Source organism: Notolepis coatsorum (assembly GCF_963971535.1).
Source record: "Notolepis coatsorum genome assembly, chromosome: 6".
Lineage (NCBI taxonomy): Eukaryota > Metazoa > Chordata > Actinopteri > Aulopiformes > Paralepididae > Notolepis > Notolepis coatsorum.
The window spans coordinates 100,878,184-100,896,178 of NC_140170.1; the positions used below are offsets into that span (position 1 = coordinate 100,878,184).

At 42.0% G+C, this 17,995-nt stretch overlaps 1 protein-coding gene across 1 annotated transcript in view; it reads left to right on the plus strand.

Annotated features, from left to right (window-relative positions):
* Positions 1-14,110, plus strand: part of slc2a1b (solute carrier family 2 member 1b) — a 65,238-nt gene extending 51,128 nt beyond the window's left edge. The window contains exons 8-10 of the mRNA XM_084317161.1: positions 97-198; positions 9,741-9,953; positions 10,757-14,110. Of these exons, the coding sequence (XP_084173287.1) occupies positions 97-198; positions 9,741-9,953; positions 10,757-10,954 (513 nt within the window). The 3' untranslated portion in view covers positions 10,955-14,110. The remainder of the gene's footprint in view (positions 1-96; positions 199-9,740; positions 9,954-10,756) is intronic.
* The last annotated feature ends 3,885 nt before the right edge of the window (positions 14,111-17,995 follow it).

Genomic DNA, 17,995 nt, shown 5'->3' on the forward strand with positions numbered 1-17,995 from the left:
ACCGCAAAACACATTTGGTCTTGTTTATTGTTGATTTGCTTGCGGTTCATCGTAGTGGTATGTAGAACTTACCCCTCCTGTCCTCCTTGGCCTCAGCTGTTTGTAGTGGAACGTGCTGGACGGAGATCTCTCCACCTGCTGGGGCTGCTTGGAATGGCCGCCTCTGCAGTCCTGATGACCATTGCCCTCGCCGTACTAGTAGGTTTCACACACGCTAGTTCATTGATGGATTGATTGATTGAACATTTTATTAACAGATTGCAGAATGGGTACAATACAGTACGGCTCAATACACACAATTGTACCTGTTCCACCCCACGGAGTCGGTACCGACCCAAAAAATGACATCTGGTCATAAATCCATATTTTTTTTAAATATTGCATATAAGTTGCGATTTGTCAAACATTTTCAAGTATTAACATCACTAACATGTCACAAAAGCATGTAGAATGTATATTATCATCAATACGTTAATTTAGCAATAGGTTAAAAGTGCCATTAGATTCGATTTTATGCAGTCTATTCCAAGACTGAAACGGAAATGGAAATTTTGAACCATGGTAATTGTAGTTTTTTTTTCAAGTTTCTTTAATAGTTGTCATACAGAAGTACAGAATACTTTTATACAAAATGCTTCTTACTGTTACGCTCCAGAGACTGTGCAAGACAAGATAAGTATGAAATAAAATAACATAGTATAGCATGTAAATTAGAAGTAAAAAAATTAGGTCACAGTGTTCAGTATAGACATATGTTCGATGCAGAATAGACGTAACTGAGTTACCATATAATATACAATATACTATGCAGTGTACTAATATACAATACTATATAGTGCAAGGCAGAAATGGGATGAGGTGCAATTTAGGTACAATTTACAGTAGGTGTACGAGTTGTAGTGCAAATCCTTTATCAATAAATATAAAGTGTGTTTGTGTGATCTAAAGTGTGGAGAGTGGGTGCTGCAGTGTGTTGTTTGTTTAAGTGAGTGTGTGTGTGCTGTGTGCATTTGATGGTTGTTGCATAGTGTTTATTGTTCGTTTAGCAGCCTGATGGCCTGGGGATAGAAGCTTCTTCTGAGTCTTTCTGTGCTCGCCTTAAGACTCCGGTATCGCTTGCCTGACCGCAGCAGTTCAAAGAGGCAGTTGTTCGGGTGGCTGGAGTCCTTGATGATTCTCTTAGCCTTCCCCCTGCACCGCTTGTTGTAAATGTTCTGGAGGGTGGGAAGCCCCCCTCCAATTGTGCGTTCGGCTGAACGTGTCACTCTTTGTAGTCTGCTACGGCCATTTTGCGGCCATTTTGTAGAGGACATAGACTACTGCAACACTTCCGGGATTCTGAAATTGGGGAGGAGATAGCGGGGGGAGCATATGAATGAATGTGGATGAGAGCCGTGATGTAAGCGGTTGCAGCTACGGCTGTGGGGGTGCTAGAGACATGATCGAATAGACTTGTATGCGCCTGAATCTCCTGAACACGGCGCGACCCATTCCTAATCGATCAGAACTAAATCGGCCGAGATCAAGTCCCTTTTCCAGCACCTACTCCCCATACACATGCGCAGATTGTCAACGGAGTCTGGACGACGCGAGATGACGCACGAATGAATGTGGACTGTTCCATCAGAGGGGGGAGCTTCGGTGGTAGTGTGAGTGGCGACAGACCACTGCACTTAAATATAAACATTAGTCTACCTGGAGACTCAATGAGGTAATTGTAGATGTCGCCATAAGACGCGTCTGGCCATTTAGTGGGATCATTGTTTCATTATCCTGTTCGGCTGAAAGGCCACTGGCCACCGAAGCTCCCCCCTCTGATGGAACAGTCCAGATTAATTCGTTCGTCATCTCGCGTCGTCCAGACTCCGTTGACAATCTGCGCATGTGCATGGGGAATAGGTGCTTAAAAATGGGCTTTTTCTCTGCCAATTTAGTTCTGATCGATTAGGAATGGGTTGCGCCGTGTTAAGGAAACTCAGGCGCATAAGTCTATTCGATCATGTCTCTAGCACCCCCACAGCCGTAGCTGCAACCACTTACATCACGGCTCTCATCCACATTCATTCATTTGCTCCCCCCGCAATCTCCTCCCCGATTCGGAAGTGCAGTGGTCTCATAGCTGTCGACCAGCGTTGGAATTTTTCCGAACTACACTTCCTGTCAGATACTGTGGGGGTTCAAAGTTCAGCGTTCTGAATGAATCATATCAATAACTGTTATGATTCGTGATAATAAGCCAGAAAAGGTAACGTTTTTGACAAATATTGAAACACAGTTAGTTTCTCCTCCCTATTGTTAGCATGTAGGAACAATTCAATCTGAAATTAGTTTCAAAACGGTTGCACTGTGGGGGAAATTAAAAAGTACACTAGATTACAGTAGATTTCATTATCTGTTCTTATGCACGCCTGGTGATACTAAATCCAAATTCAAGTTTCAAGTTTCTTTAATAGTTGTCATACAGAAGTACAGAATACTTTTATACAAAATGCTTCTTACTGTTACGCTCCAGAGACTGTGCTAGACAAGATAAGTATCAATAACATAGTATAGCATGTAAATTAGAAGTAGAAAATGAGGTCACAGTGTTCAGTATAGACATATGTACAATGTTCGATGCAGAATAGACGTAACTGAGTTACCATATAATATACAATACTATGCAGTGTACTAATATACAATACTATATAGTGCAAAGCAGAAATGGGATGAGGTACAATTTAGGTACAATTTACAGTAAGGTGTACGAGTTGTAGTGCAATCCTTTATCAATAAATATAAAGTGTGGGGAGTGGGTGCTACAGTGTGTTTGTTTAAAGTGAGTGTGTGCTATAAAGTGTGGGGAGTGGGTGCTACAGTGTGTTTGTTTAAAGTGAGTGTGTGCGTGTGGATGTGTGTGCTATGTGCGTTTGATGGTTGTTGTGTAGTGTTCATTGTTCGTTGAGCAGCCTGATGGCCTGGGGATAGAAGCTTCTTCTGAGTCTTTCTGTGCTCGCCTTGAGACTCCGGTATCGCTTGCCTGACCGCAGCAGTTCAAAGAGGCAGTTGTTCGGGTGACTGGAGTCCTTAATGATTCTCTTAGCCTTGCCCCTGCACCGCTTGTTGTAAATGTTCTGGAGGGTGGGGAGCCCCCCTCCAATTGTGCATTCGGCTGAACGCGTCACTCTTTGTAGTCTGCTTCGGTCTTGTGCAGTGCTATTCCCAAATCAGGAGGTGATGTTGCCAGTCAGGATGCTCTCTATTGTACATGAGTAGAAGTTCTTAAGGATCTTCTGACTGACTTGGAACTTCCTTAGGCGCCTGAGGAAGTAGAGGCGTTGTCGTGCCTTCTTCACAACACTGTCAATGTGTGTGATCCATGTCAAGTCCTCGGATATGTAGGCTCCGAGGTACTTAAAGCTGTTCACTCTCTCAACCGGTGCCCCGTCGATGCTGAGGGGGCTGTAGTCCTTGACCCCCGACCTTCTGAAGTCCACAATCATCTCCTTTGTTTTGCTGACGTTCAGGGAGAGGCTGTTTTCCTGGCACCATCCCGCCAGGACCTTGACCTCATCCAGGTAGGCCCTCTCATCGTTTGCAGAGATCAGGCCCACCACCACTGTGTCGTCAGCAAATTTGATGATTGTGTTGCTACTCCGCTGAGCCACACAGTCGTGTGTGTACAGGGAGTAGAGGAGGGGACTCAGAACACAGCCCTGGGGGGCCCCTATGTTGAGGGTCTGCCCGTCAGGAAGTCCAAGACCCACTGGCAGAGGTCATAGTTCAGGCCCAGGTCCCTGAGCTTGGCTATGAGTTTGGAGGGGACTATGGTATTGAATGCCGAGCTGTAGTCGATGAATAGCATTCTCACATAGTTCCCCTTCCTCTTGTCCAGGTGTGATGCTGCTGTGTGCAGCACATGGGCTATGGCGTCCTCCGTGGACCTGTTGGGGCGGTATGCAAATTGCAGGGGGTCCATGTTGATGGGGAGGGAGGAGCAGATGTAGCCCTTTACTAGCTTCTCAAAGCACTTCATGGCTATGGAGGTGAGAGCTACAGGGCGGTAGTCGTTGAGGCAAGCAGGCTTGGATTTCTTGGGTACAGGGATAATAGTGGACTTCTTCAGGCAGGTGGGGATGACCGCCTGTTCTAAGGACAGGTTAAATATGTCAGTGAATACCGGGGCAAGTTGGTCGGCATAGACTTTTAGGACGCGGCCGGGGATGCCGTCCGGTCCTGCTGCCTTCCTGATATTCACTTTTTTAAAGGTCCGCCTCACCTCATGCTCTGTTACCCTGAACACTGAGTCTCCATCAGCAGCAGACCCCCCCCCCCCCATTGCCGTGGCTTGTGGGCTGGTGTTGTTATTACCAGCATCAAACCTCGCATAGAAGGTATTGAGGTCATTTGCTAAGGAGATGTCACTGTTCAGTTTGAGGGAGGTGCCTTTGTAGTCCGTCATAAATATAATATATGTATATATATATAAATGTGCGAATTGGCTATAATAAGGTAATGTATAAGCATCATATTCTATATTCTATAATAATATTTCAAATTGCATTGGTCCGGATGGGAGAATTCAGTACTGTATCTACAGAACCTTCGGTTTAATCATCTTCCCTTTATTAATTTCCTTAGATCTTTTGTACACATGATCTCAAGAGGGTACTGAACGAGATCAGTGGCAGTCTCTTAAGTTTGGTCATTATTATCATGGTGTTATTCACTGTCAAAGATGCAAAGAAAAATCATAATTCATATTCTCCTTTGTTTCATCACAATTTAAGCAAGCCTAGTAATAGACACAATATTTCTGACACTGTGAATACATTCCCTGAGGTCCATAGATGTACCTAGATACCAAGATGCAAATAGCCCTTGTAGAAGTGGAGCAATATTCCATTTACCTAGGTATATATTTTAGGCGGATTTTCACATCGTGTGGAACAGTCAAGTACTTTATTTATAGAGCACATTTAAAAGCTCGAGAGCCAACCAAAGTGCTGTACAGTACAGTCCAAGCATAAAATCAATGTCCTATAAAATACACAAATACAAAACGGCACAACAGGACAGGACATTCAAAAAATAGGACAAGCGGATAGGGGAGCACAAAGTACAGTATAGCACACCAAGGACAGAGGAGCACAAGAAGAGATACAAGAGGGAGGGGGCAGGATAAAATTGCATGGGAGTGTGTGGGAGAATCAGGATTAATCGAAGGCTAGGGAATAAAAGTGGGTTTTTAAACAGGCCTTAAATGTCTCCAGCGTAGGGGCAGATCGAATCTCCAGGGGAAGCTGGTTCCATAGTTTGGGGTCTACGGCCTTGAAGGAGCGATCGCCTCTCTTTTTTAGTCTGGTGCGGGGGGGACCAGCCGAGCCTGGTTGGAGGATCTTAGTGACCTGGGTGCTGCGTAGGGGGTGATGAGCTCGGTACAGGTTAAGGGGATGCAGACCAGAGAAAGACTTTTGTCTTGTTTACATCAGGGTCCCCCATTTTTTTTTTTTTTTTTCTTTTTTTAAAACAAACACATAAACAAACATGACAACATACGATAAGATATACAAGCATTAGTTGTCAGAGCACATCCAATGAAATCACATTTTAGTTAATTGTCTTATGTAAGATATACCCCTAATACCTGTTATCTAAAAACCTACACACATATGCTCCAGCTCAAACCCCCCCCTCCCGGACCCCACCTTGGGTAGTACCTCCATTATCCCTCGCACCTAACCAGACACTACCATTATAAGCTAGCTTTTATTCTCTCCACCACTTCTAACCACATTAACATTTTGGATTCATTGAGACCCAGAATTCTTGCTGTAGATATTTCTTGATAAATCACATCGAGATATGTAAGAAACCAAACTTTCCGGCACATTTTTTCCGGTTGAAACCAGCGTGATGCGATCAGCTTTTTAGCTACTGTGATACCCGATAAAACCAATCTCTTTAGCTGTGGATTTACTGCAAACTCAAAAACATCATTCAATAGTAATACCGAGGGGTGTACAGGTATATTCCAAGATACGAGTTTTGATAATTGTTGGGTCACATCTTTCCAGAATGTCTTAACTGGTGGGCAGTCCCAATACATGTGCATAAATGTCCCTTCGTCCCCATTTGTACATTGGGAGCATTTGGAGTCTTGTTTTAGACCCATTCTGCTCAGTCTTATAGGAGTCAAGTATGTCCTGTGAATATAGTTAAGATTGATTTGTTGATGGTCCGGGTTCCTTGATGTAAGTCGGACATTTGCCCAGGCTCCTTGCCAATCAAAGTCATTTTCCAGGTCTGGTATATCCCTCCTCCAGGCAGAGTCTAGTTGGAGGGTTTCATACGAGGACGTTAGTAATTGATGATAAAAATCTGAAACAACCTCTCGATGTCTCTCTTTCATAGAAGAATTTGTGGTATCTGTGGTGTTCAATTGGTATGTCTAATGGAACACTGTGAGACTTCAAACATAGCTGTAACTGTATGTAAAAAAGCCATGTGGACTTGGTGAGATTACATTTTTTGCATATTTCTCGATAACTACAAAAACCCTGTTTGTTAAAAACATCCCCTAATGAGTGTATGCCTTGCTCTTCCCATATAGGGAATCTTATAGGTCGTTTTTCAATTAAGAGTGCATTGTTATTGAATAAGGGAGTATGATTGTGCCATTTATGTGGGTTAGGATTTTTTTTGTGTGTTTCACGCCATATCCGGATCGCATGAGTAATTATGGGGCCAAATTTCCGTTCACAGTGCTTGATTGGTAATTTAGTGTATGCTATGTCCTTCAGTCTATGTGGGGCTACTATGTTTTCTTCTAATTTTCTCCAGGATACTAATGCTTGGGGGTCAAACCATGTTGTCAATGGTCTTAATGTGTACGCCTTAAAATATTGGAAAAAATCTGGAAATGCCATGCCACCATCTGCTTTATTTCTCTGTGCGGTGGATCTTTTTATACGTGGTGGTTTGTTATTCCAAATAAATTTGTATGTGGAGGAGTGTAATCTTTTCCAGTAACCCTCTGGAGGGGGTAACGGTAGCATTGAACTGAAGAAGTTGATTCTAGGTAGTACATCCATCTTAACTATTGATATCCGTGCTTGTACTGTGTTTTTAAGTTTTGCCCACCTATCAAGGTCGTCTTTGATTTTGTTTTGGATTTTTGTGTAATTGTGCTTCACCGTTTGTCTTATGGTGGGGAATATTTCCACTCCCAAGCATCTAAAATGTTTTACCATAGGTATCTCTCCTGGGAGGGTTATATCTTTTTTTGCAGGGGTGTTAAGTGGAAGGAAAGCCGACTTCGGCCAATTTATCTTAAATCCCGATAAATCACCAAAGTTCTCAATCAACTTGAGCAGATGAGGCAATGTGGTGTTGGGGTTTTGCATGAACAATATTACGTTGTCCGCATATAAACAAATTTTATGTTGTGTGCCCTTGATTACGATTGGTTCTATGGATTGGGATTGTCTTATATATTGTGCTAAAGGCTCTAATGATAGATTGAATAGTCCGGGACTAAGAGGGCAACCCTGTCTGGCTGAGCGTGATACTGGAAAGATTTTGGAGATGATTGTACCTGTTGTAATCATGGCCGATGGGTCTTTGTATAATACTTTAATCATATCGATGAATCCTTTTCCTAACCCCATCCTTTCTAATACTGCCCATAGATACGACCATTCCAGCCTGTCAAAGGCTTTCATAGCATCCAGGGACAGCATCGCCTTAGGTATGGTGTCATCCTTGTCGGCATCTAGTACGTGCAGTATTCGTCTTATGTTATCAGTGATCAGGCGGCCTCTTATGAAGCCAGTTTGGTCCGGGTGAACTAAAGACGTCATATGCTTTTGTAATCTGATGGCTAATACCTTAGAGTACAGTTTGATATCGGTTCCGAGGAGGCTTAAAGGTCTATAACTACCGCACTCGTTGGGGTCTTTGTCTTTTTTAAGGAGGACTGTTATGAGTGCAATATTGTCATTCTTATGGAAGTTCCCCTCCTTGACTGAGTATAAGATCATATCTAGTAATAAGGGTCCAATTATGTCCCAACAAGAAAGGTACATTTCTGATGGGATACCGTCTCTTCCAGGAGCCTTACCACTTTGCATTTCGGATATGGCCTTCTTGAGTTCCTCTAGTGTGATCGGTGTTTCTAACTGTTTAGCGTCATCCTCTGAAAGTTTAGGGAGAATAATTTGATTAAGATATGTGTCCATTTTGTTTTGATCGAAGGTCGTTTCTGATTTATATAAGTCGGAGTAGAATTCTTTGAATGTATCGTTTATTTTTACAGGGTCTGTTTCAAGTACTTGTTGTGCTCTAATGGTAGTTATATCTGCAAATTTTGCATTAATTCTTAATCGCATGGCTAATAGGTGACTAGGTTTAGAACCTTGGGAGTACTGCTGTTGTCTTGTGCTGCGTATTTGTATTTCCGATTGTTGTCTGTATATGGCATTGATCTCTATTTTTAGTACGTTAACTTGATTCTCTAGTCGAGTTGAGTTGTTGTATTTTAGAGAATTAAATAACGTTGAGTAAAGCGTTTCCAGCTCAGCCAGTTTTGTGCATTGATTCTTGCGCATTTTGGAGGAAAAGCTATCAGTGAAATCTTTGATCATTCCCTTTACCGACATCCATATTATTCTGGGGTCTTGCACCGAGTTTGCATTCTCCCGTTGGAATACTATAAGAGCTTCTTTGAGTTGTGTAATGAATTCCTTGTTATTAAGCAGCATCGAGTTAAATCGCCATCTTGGGGCTCGGGAGGATAGTATACCAAATGTTCCTTTAAGGAGTAAATAACAGTGATCTGATAGTGCGTTGGGTATCATTTCCACTTCATAATTATCAAATAGTCTCTGTGATGCAAAGACATAATCTATTCTGGATAATGTGTTATGTCTTGCAGATCGACAAGAGTACTTTCGGGTCGTGGGATTAAGTAATCGCCATAAGTCATTTACACCTGTAATCTTCGACCAATCCTTTAATGCCTTAGATTAATTCTTTTGTTCGCTGGAAAAGGCGAGGTAAGATTTGTCCATCCTTGGGTTCCAGATGGCATTAAAATCCGCACCTATTATAAATGAGTAATCGGGAATGTCTAACATTGCATTGGTTAGTGTAGTGAAGAAATCCTCTTCATACAAATTTGGGGCGTATACCGCTACCAACGCTATTTTCCTGTCCCCCATTTTTCATAACATTTATGACATACACAACATACAGATATACAGTACTGTTGCATGCAGACATTTATGACATACAAGATATACAAATATACAGTACTGTTTCAAGAGTCCATGCTCGACCAGCCAGGAGTACACCTACCACTTTGGGTGCAGAATCCATAGAAGATGAATTGTTATGCCCTGTTGTCTCTGCTTACCCATTATGCCTTTCTATGATTTTCATTGTTTTGTTTATTATCATTATTATCACTATTATTACTACCTTATTGTATAAATTGTTGCCTACTTCCACACCTATTGCACATCTGGTCATCCTAATTGGGGGAATCTCATTGAATCTAAGCTTTCTTCCCTTTTCCTTATCTCTTTGGGGGGTTAAGCTAGGGGGTGCTCTGCCTTTTGTGGGCCTGTGAAGCCCTGTCCACCAGCCTTATACAAAGAACAAGGATTATGCCAATGTTTCTTAATACTGCTAGTGGATTACGCAGTGGTTTCATACAGATTGATTAAATGAATAACAAAAGTACAAACTCTCACTCTCAGGAAAACTATCCGGATGTGAAGTGGATGTCCTACATCAGCATCGTGGCCATCTTCTCCTTCGTGGCGTTCTTTGAGATCGGGCCGGGGCCCATCCCCTGGTTCATAGTGGCAGAGCTGTTCTCTCAGGGCCCCAGGCCCTCCGCCTTCGCTGTGGCCGGCTTCTGCAACTGGACGGCCAACTTCATAGTGGGCATGGGCTTCCAGTATGTAGCGGTGAGTACATTCAGGACCCAGGAGGTGCAGATAACAAGAGCGGTGCTGCTTGGATTTGTGATAATCAGACGGGTGCTACAAGACCAGGCACCCAGTCTCTCATAGGAAAGGTATAAAGCATAGACATGCATAGAGTGTGCACTTTATAGAAGTATCCTGTTACTTCATGGCAAAGTGCCATTTGAGTCAAGATGTTCTTCTACAATGTGTGTAGGGGAAATTGACTGTTCTCAAATGTATACCCCCACCTAGAGGCTCTAAATTATACTGATCCACTTCACTTTTTTCACCAAGTGGCAGTAATGTGTTCTCAATCACCATTCAATCTTAAATGAGTGTTGTCTCCTGAATAGAAAACGTGGTGGACTTTTCTGAATAAAGCCTTTATTAGATTGGCTATGTCATAAAGCTGATGCAAGTCAGCCTAGGAGGTCTTCAGCAGGTTGACCATAGTATGAGGAAGAGGCTGTTGTGATAGGGTTGAACAGGGAGAGGCTTTTGTGATAGGGTTGAACAGGGAGAGGCTGTTGTGATAGGGTTGAACAGGGAGAGGCTGTTGTGATAGGGTTGAACAGGGAGAGGCTGTTGTGATAGGGTTGAACAGGGAGAGACTGTTGTGATAGGGTTGAACAGGGAGAGACTGTTGTGATAGGGTTGAACAGGGAGAGACTGTTGTGATAGGGTTGAACAGGGAGAGGCTGTTGTGATACAGCAACAGCATTGCCTTATTTGCATAGACAACATGTAAAGTGAACGATTCCTTCTCTCCTTTCTTTCTTGTCTCTACCTCCCTCTGCTCCCAGGACCTATGTGGCCCCTACGTCTTCATCATCTTCACCATCCTGCTGCTCGTCTTCTTCGGGTTCACCTACTTCAAGGTGCCGGAGACCAGAGGCCGGACGTTTGACGACATTTCCGCCGGCTTCCGCCAGTCGGCCGCCTCTGGGGAGAAGCACTTGCCGGAGGAGCTCAACAGCTTGGGAGCCGACTCTCAGCTCTGAGAGATCTAACCCCCTCAGTGTCTCCCCCTAACCCCCCCAACGTCTCCCCAAGCCCTTGGTCCTGACGGCCCCTGATGAGACCCCTGAGCCCTGCAAACTCTCTCAAACCCAGTGGTGGGGGGGGGGGGGTGTACTGATTTAGACGTTACCTGCTCCCCTCCCTATAAGTCACAGTAACACAAACTTGGCGGGCACTAGGACCTGTGGCAGGTATGGAGCAGGAGGGGGGGGGGGTTGAGGAGGATTGGGGAAGGGTTGTTGCTTTCTATCTTTAAATTTATTTTTTTGTTATTATAGAACACGTTACTTGCTCCATAACTTGACTATATTGCCTGTTATGATATACTTTCTTTTTCATCCATTTTCATAGCCCTGGGGATGAAGTTCACTGTAATGGCCTGCTTCAGTTAGAAGTTTGTTCCTTTTGTTGGCAGCACTGCACAAAGCAAACTTCCCCCAAAAAAACAAATTTAGTGAAAGCTTTTGTGTTTTACTTTGTTTTGTTTTTCCTTTTGTTTTATAGAGCAAAAACAGATGTATTGCTGTAGCACTCCAGAATCTGCAACGCTAGACTTGGGCTATGAACTCGTCCTCGTTTCTCTCCAGCAGAGGGCGCAGTGCCCTCAAAGGGAGCCCTTTGCTCCAGTCATAAGGAATGGGTCTGCTACTCTCTAGAGAGAGTTATTGTATGGGCTGTAAGATGTGCATTGCATTGAGGAACTGTTTTATTTCCTTGAAGATCGTTACTGAAACCGACCCTCAGCGCAATGCATGTCATGTAAATATATGTAAATGTTTTTTACCTCTTTATTCCTGTCAGACGAGATGAGATTTGAATCATTTTTAACATCAGAATATATTTCTTATTTTTATTCCATTCCCTTTTTAGCAATAAGCTTATCTTACATGGCAATAGAACCATGGGACTGTATGAGATCAATATTTGCTCAGTTCAGTCTCTGCGAGATAAACAAAAATCAGATAACTTATCCTCTTACGTCATACTCTATGAGATTGATATGCAGTCAGAATCTGCCCCAATCTGACTGCAGGCTTATTTTGAACACAAACCAAATCTTCACTCACTTCCTTGCCTCCCAAATGATCAAGCATCCTGTATAGTCACTTTCACAGCCTTATTGTCATAGCCTTATTCACATGGGAACTGGTTTCAAGTCAAGATTTACCCCAGCTAGACTAAACGCTACTTTGAATGGACAATCTCAACTGAGTGTTTTGTTTCCCCCCATTATTCGTGATGTGGCCAAAGTCTGGTCAATTGGCCTGAAGCCTGTCAAGTTTTATTTTTTTATGTAAGCAGCAGCACTCTGTTCTTTGGTGTTTTCCCAAGGAACGGAAAGCCTCTTCAAACAAACGGGGACCAAAATGAATGTGGCTTTCAGTCCTTTGCAACATCTTTTATTCTCCTGAAAGTGCTTTTTTACCCATCCGTGTCAAACTCCCCCTGTACCTAGCACTCTGCAATGTCCATAGTGTGTGATTTAGAAGTAGTTTGATAGGTGTGTGTGTGTGGTCACTAAGCTAGGTCACTGTCTAGGATTTTCTTTTGTCGGGCTGTCTGTTATTCTTGGTAGCTGGTTGTTGGAACTGTAGAGCAGGTTGAGCTTTTTTTTTTTTTTTTTTTTCATTTAATTTTAATATGTCATTAATTACTGTCTATGACTGCTGTGCTACTCCAAGATGTTTTCTTTAAATATCGTTGGAGGAAGGTTGTCTTTTTAGCAGCACTTTAACATCCACAATGTTAGTCGTTCGTCACTGAAAAGAAGAAAGAAAAAAATCCTTGAGCATGTTTCAGTACTTAAAAAAAAAAAAAAAGGTATATAAGTATATAAACACCGTATGAAACATTTGTTGCTGAAGACTGAAGTACTGCTCATGGATTACTTGATGATAGCCGCTTTGAGTTTGAGCTGTATGGTTAGTTCATATCTACAGGTTAAATATCATTTAGACATTCTGTAAGATCGTATCACAAGGCAATCAATTGTCTGATACTGTTTGTTATATGCAGGCCAATCCTATGGTTATATTTATGGTCTAAATGGGTTTATTGATCCAGATGGAACCCGGTGATCAAAATTCATTGTAATCATTCCATGGCGAGTTGTGACGTCTTGCGTTTAGTATGTGTCTCTGAAATTGTATGCATCTTTTCCACCCAATCTAGGAAAAGCACTGCAGCATCCATTCTTTGTGTGATATCGACACTAGTTGCCTTCAGTATACTGTGTAATATCAACAATGGTTACCTATACTGTGTGATATCAACAATAGTTACCTACTGTGTGATATCAACAATGGTTACCTATACTGTGTGATATCAACAATGGTTACCTATACTGTGTGATATCAACAATGGTTACCTATACTGTGTGATATCAACAATGGTTACCTATACTGTGTGATATCAACAATAGTTGCCCACTGTGTGATATCAACAATGGTTACCTATACTGTGTGATATCAACAATGGTTACCTATACGTCTTTCAGTAGTAGGATCACTGTATGGCACCTGACGGGAGGGCAAAAAAAGATGCACTTGGAGACGAGAGTAGACTGAATTACAGTGCAAATAGCAACATTTTACTTCATGTATATTAGGTTTGGGCATTTAATTGTAACCACATGTAGCCTATTAGCATGAAGAAGCAGCATGCAACCTCCAAAATTCACTTGTCACATCAGATCCACTGTTTTAAAAACAGGCCCCTGTGATGTAAATATAGATGATAGACATTCATGAAAAATATTACTCTTAGAAGCAACTTGATAAATTAATATAATTAGCACCAACAGTTGTACATCTCTGTATGGACATAGTATTGACACCTGCCTTTTTATATTCTCTCTCGATTTGATACCGACATTTATAATGTAAGAGAGAACTAACACAATCTTTTCAGCTCTTACACGAAACATGGAAGGATATACATATTATTTATTAGTTCATTAGTGTCTTTATAGTGCACAGTATATATTAAAGCAGTTTGTCATAACGTGCCTGTGATGTTTGGGAGAATGTGAGTCTCCTGAGATACGCATAAAGAGAGATACTGTGTCATGACATTTTTGTTTTCTGTCTTTTGTAAGATACGTGTCTGGATGTTGGAATAAAACATGCATACGGGAACGCTGTGTTTGCTCTCTGTTCCCTCGATCCTTTGATCGAATGACAACGGCACACATTTCTTAGTGCAAAGGTCCTCTAGACATCCTTAATCAACTGGCAGAGATAGAATTCAATTAGGGGGGGAAAGCCAGATACACTACTTCCAAATAAAAGCGAACATATATTGACTTCTGAGTGCCTGCAAGCAGTTACCAGGTAAACAAAGAGTGTGTTTGTGTGTCGGTGCACGGATTCACACAGTTGTGTGTATTTCACTGTCGGGTCTTAAGTGGCCAGAAGTGATTCCCTGGCTTCAAAAGGAGGCTTGTAAGATGGCAAAGTCGAGAGCCACGGTCTGATTGTGCGATGACGGAGTACACCGAGTCTTCCCCTTCCTGACCAGCCTTCCCTTTGAATTCAACCATCGCCATCTTGTCAGTCAACCACACAACCATAAGCTAACATAACTGATCTGAGAGGACCCGATTGACCTCGGAAGCAACAGTTGTGATTGGAGGATCAAGAAAAGAGGTTGGGCTTGAGATGGATCAATTGATTTTGGTGCCAGCTTGCCCTCTCATTTGGAATATTGGGCTGATAGTAGTGGTTCTCAGAGTGGGGTCTGAAACTCCCCCAGGGGTCCTTGGAGGGGTTACAGGTCTTCCCCAACAAAAATGAGGAATGGTTTAATAGTTCAGTTTTACTCTCTAGATGTTGACAGAACAGGCAACACATGTGATGCATCTTTTCAAGGATCTCCCTTCTATGTTATATGCAATTGGTCAAATTGAACATTTTGAAATAATTTCAGACATAAATTGGTAGTACTGGACCAAACGATATTTTGAATCTTGGATTGAGCTTAATCTGTGTCAGAATTAGGCCTACATAATAACAGACTATTAAAAATGCACAAATGTCTCATCCAACATTACAAAATAACAAGAGACTGGCTGATAACAGGCATTGTGGGGTAATTATTAAGATTTAAATGTAATTAAAATGGTAAAACAATTAGTATTAAACAAGCATTACACTCAAGACCGTAGGCTACTGCTGATTTTAAAGTAGCTGACAGACTGATATCAACAGGGACAAGTTGCAGGTTGAAAAAGCCCTCAGCTCTGAACTCTGCAGAATCTGCACCTGGCTCGCTGATTACAAACTATCATTACACCTGGGTAAAACATACTATTCTATTTGGATCAAATAGCAAACTCGGCAAGACCGACGGCTTCTCTGTTACAGTGGGTGACAATATTGTCACAAGGAAAGATGAAATTACATACCTCGGTTCCATCCTAGAGGTAAATCTTTCCTGTGACAAAGTTTCAAGTTTCTTTAATAGTTGTCATACAGAAGTACAGAATACTTTTATACAAAATGCTTCTTACTGTTGCGCTCCAGAGACTGTGCAAGACAAGATAAGTATGAAATAAAATAACATAGTAAAATTAGAAGTAAAAAAAATGAGGTCACAGTGTTCAGTTTAGACATATGTACAATGTTCGATGCAGAATAGACGTAGTTACCATACAATATACAATACTGTGCAGTGTACTAATATACAATACTATATAGTGCAAGGCAGAAATGGAGAAATGGGACGAGGTGCAATTTAGGTACAATTCACAGTAGGTGTACGAGTTGTAGTGCAAATCCTTTATCAATAAATATAAAGTGTAAGTGTGTTTGTGTGATCTAAAGTGTGGAGAGTGGGTGCTGCAGTGTGTTGTTTGTTTGAGTGAGTGTGTGCGTGTGGGTGTGTGTGCTGTGTGCATTTGATGGTTGTTGCATAGTGATTATTGTTCGTTTAGCAGCCTGATGGCCTGGGGATAGAAGCTTCTTCTGAGTCTTTCTGTGCTCGCCTTAAGACTCCGGTATCGCTTGCCTGACCGCAGCAGTTCAAAGAGGCAGTTGTTCGGGTGGCTCGAGTCCTTAATAATTCTCTTAGCCTTCCCCTTGCACCGCTTGTTGTAAATGTTCTGGAGGGTGGGAAGCCCCCCTCCAATTGTGCGTTCGGCTGAACGTGTCACTCTTTGTAGTCTGCTACGGTCTTGTGCAGTGCTATTCCCAAACCAGGAGGTGATGTTGCCGGTCAGGATGCTCTCTATTGTACATGAGTAGAAATTCCTAAGGATCTTCTGACTGACTTGGAACTTCCTTAGGCGCCTGAGGAAGTAGAGGCGTTGTCGTGCCTTCTTCACAACACTGTCAATGTGTGTGGTCCATGTCAAGTCCTCGGATATGTGGGCTCCGAGGTACTTGAAACTGACAAAATGGCAACCAATGTAATAAAAAAAGGTTCAAGTTTCAAGATTGTTTATTGTCATGTACACAGTTAAACACAGTTTGCCATACAATGAAAATCTTACTTTGCTAGTCCGCCCTTCACACAAAATAACACAATACTTAACTAAAACATATTTAAATACAATCAAGTGCTAGAAAATAAGGTAAAAATAGATCAAGTCAACCAACGAACAAGATTCTTGTACCGGATCTCCTCTCTGGTAAACAAGAATACCTTGGAGAATCTAACAGGAGCACTCATTCAAGGGTACTACGACTATGCTTGCACCTCATGGTAACAAAGCACCTCAAAGGCCGTAAAAACAAGGCTACAAGCATCACAAAACAAACTGGTCAGACTACTCATAAAACCCACCTCACCCCTGCCCATTTTGACCACCTAGGATGGCTTAGAGTAGACGACAGAGTACAGCAACTTGCAATGGGCCTGGTCTACAAGATACACTACACCACTGGGATGTACATGTCGAAATACTTCCCAAAGGTCAGTGAATTCCACGACCACAACACCAGAGGGAGTTCCACAAATCATGTTCAACCCAGAAACCGCTCTCAAAGAACACCTACGGGTGGCTGCAATTAGAAACTGGCCCCTGTAAATGTCCAACCCCCCCCCCCCCCACCAATGTACAGTTTCTTCCCCTTCGGATGTATATTTTTTTTATGATCTCTTTTTACTACACAGTTCTGTATATCTGTAGGCTATGTCATAAATGTCCTGATGAATTGAAAATGGGGGACCCCGATGTAAACAAGGCGAAAGTATTTTTCTGGTCTGCATCCTCTTAGCAGTTGTTTTGTATTGAGCCGTACTGTATTGTACCCATTCTGCAATATGTTAATAAAGTTTTCAATCAATCAATCAACATGCTTTTAAAAGAATTATTAAAATTATCACGCTATGGTTTAATTAAACATAGGCTAACAATTCATTTAGCAGAAAGGTATCCTAAACCAACAGATGATTGCAGGGGCGGACTGGCAACAAAAAGCAGCCTGGGAATTTGCGGTCAAGAGGCCCCCATTTGTCCAAAATAACATATCAAGCTAATCAATCAACGAATCATCAAATAACAAAACACAATCCGCTAATTTACCTTTGTGTCAAGCTCTTTAGCCTGTGCGGTCCGCCGGTGACGTCATAAATCAATCTCTCTAGACTGTATGACATAATGTTGCATTTTCTTTTTTAAATGTATCCAAGAGTAAATACCCTAACCATGTCACAACAGCAGTCATAGTGTATATTTTCAGCAATACGTTTGTTTACCAATATGTTAAAGTGTTAGTGAGATTTTAGTTTATGGAATGTCTTTATAATTTAGCAAATATCCGCCATTTTTAATTAGCATTACTAAAAGTTTTGTAGTCATATGAGGAGAGGGCATCCAGAGCTCTCAAGGAGTGTTGAAATTTGAAAAACGACATTTCCCAGCCGATTCCAGCTTCCTGCAAGCAAATTACTTCCTAATTATTCTTTTTTATTTATCTTATTTCTCGGGATTATCTACCACAGAACTGAACGTTATTGGCATAGATTGGAGCGCAGTTAGTGTGTCTACCTTCTGTGAATATTTAGCAACAATCCCGTTG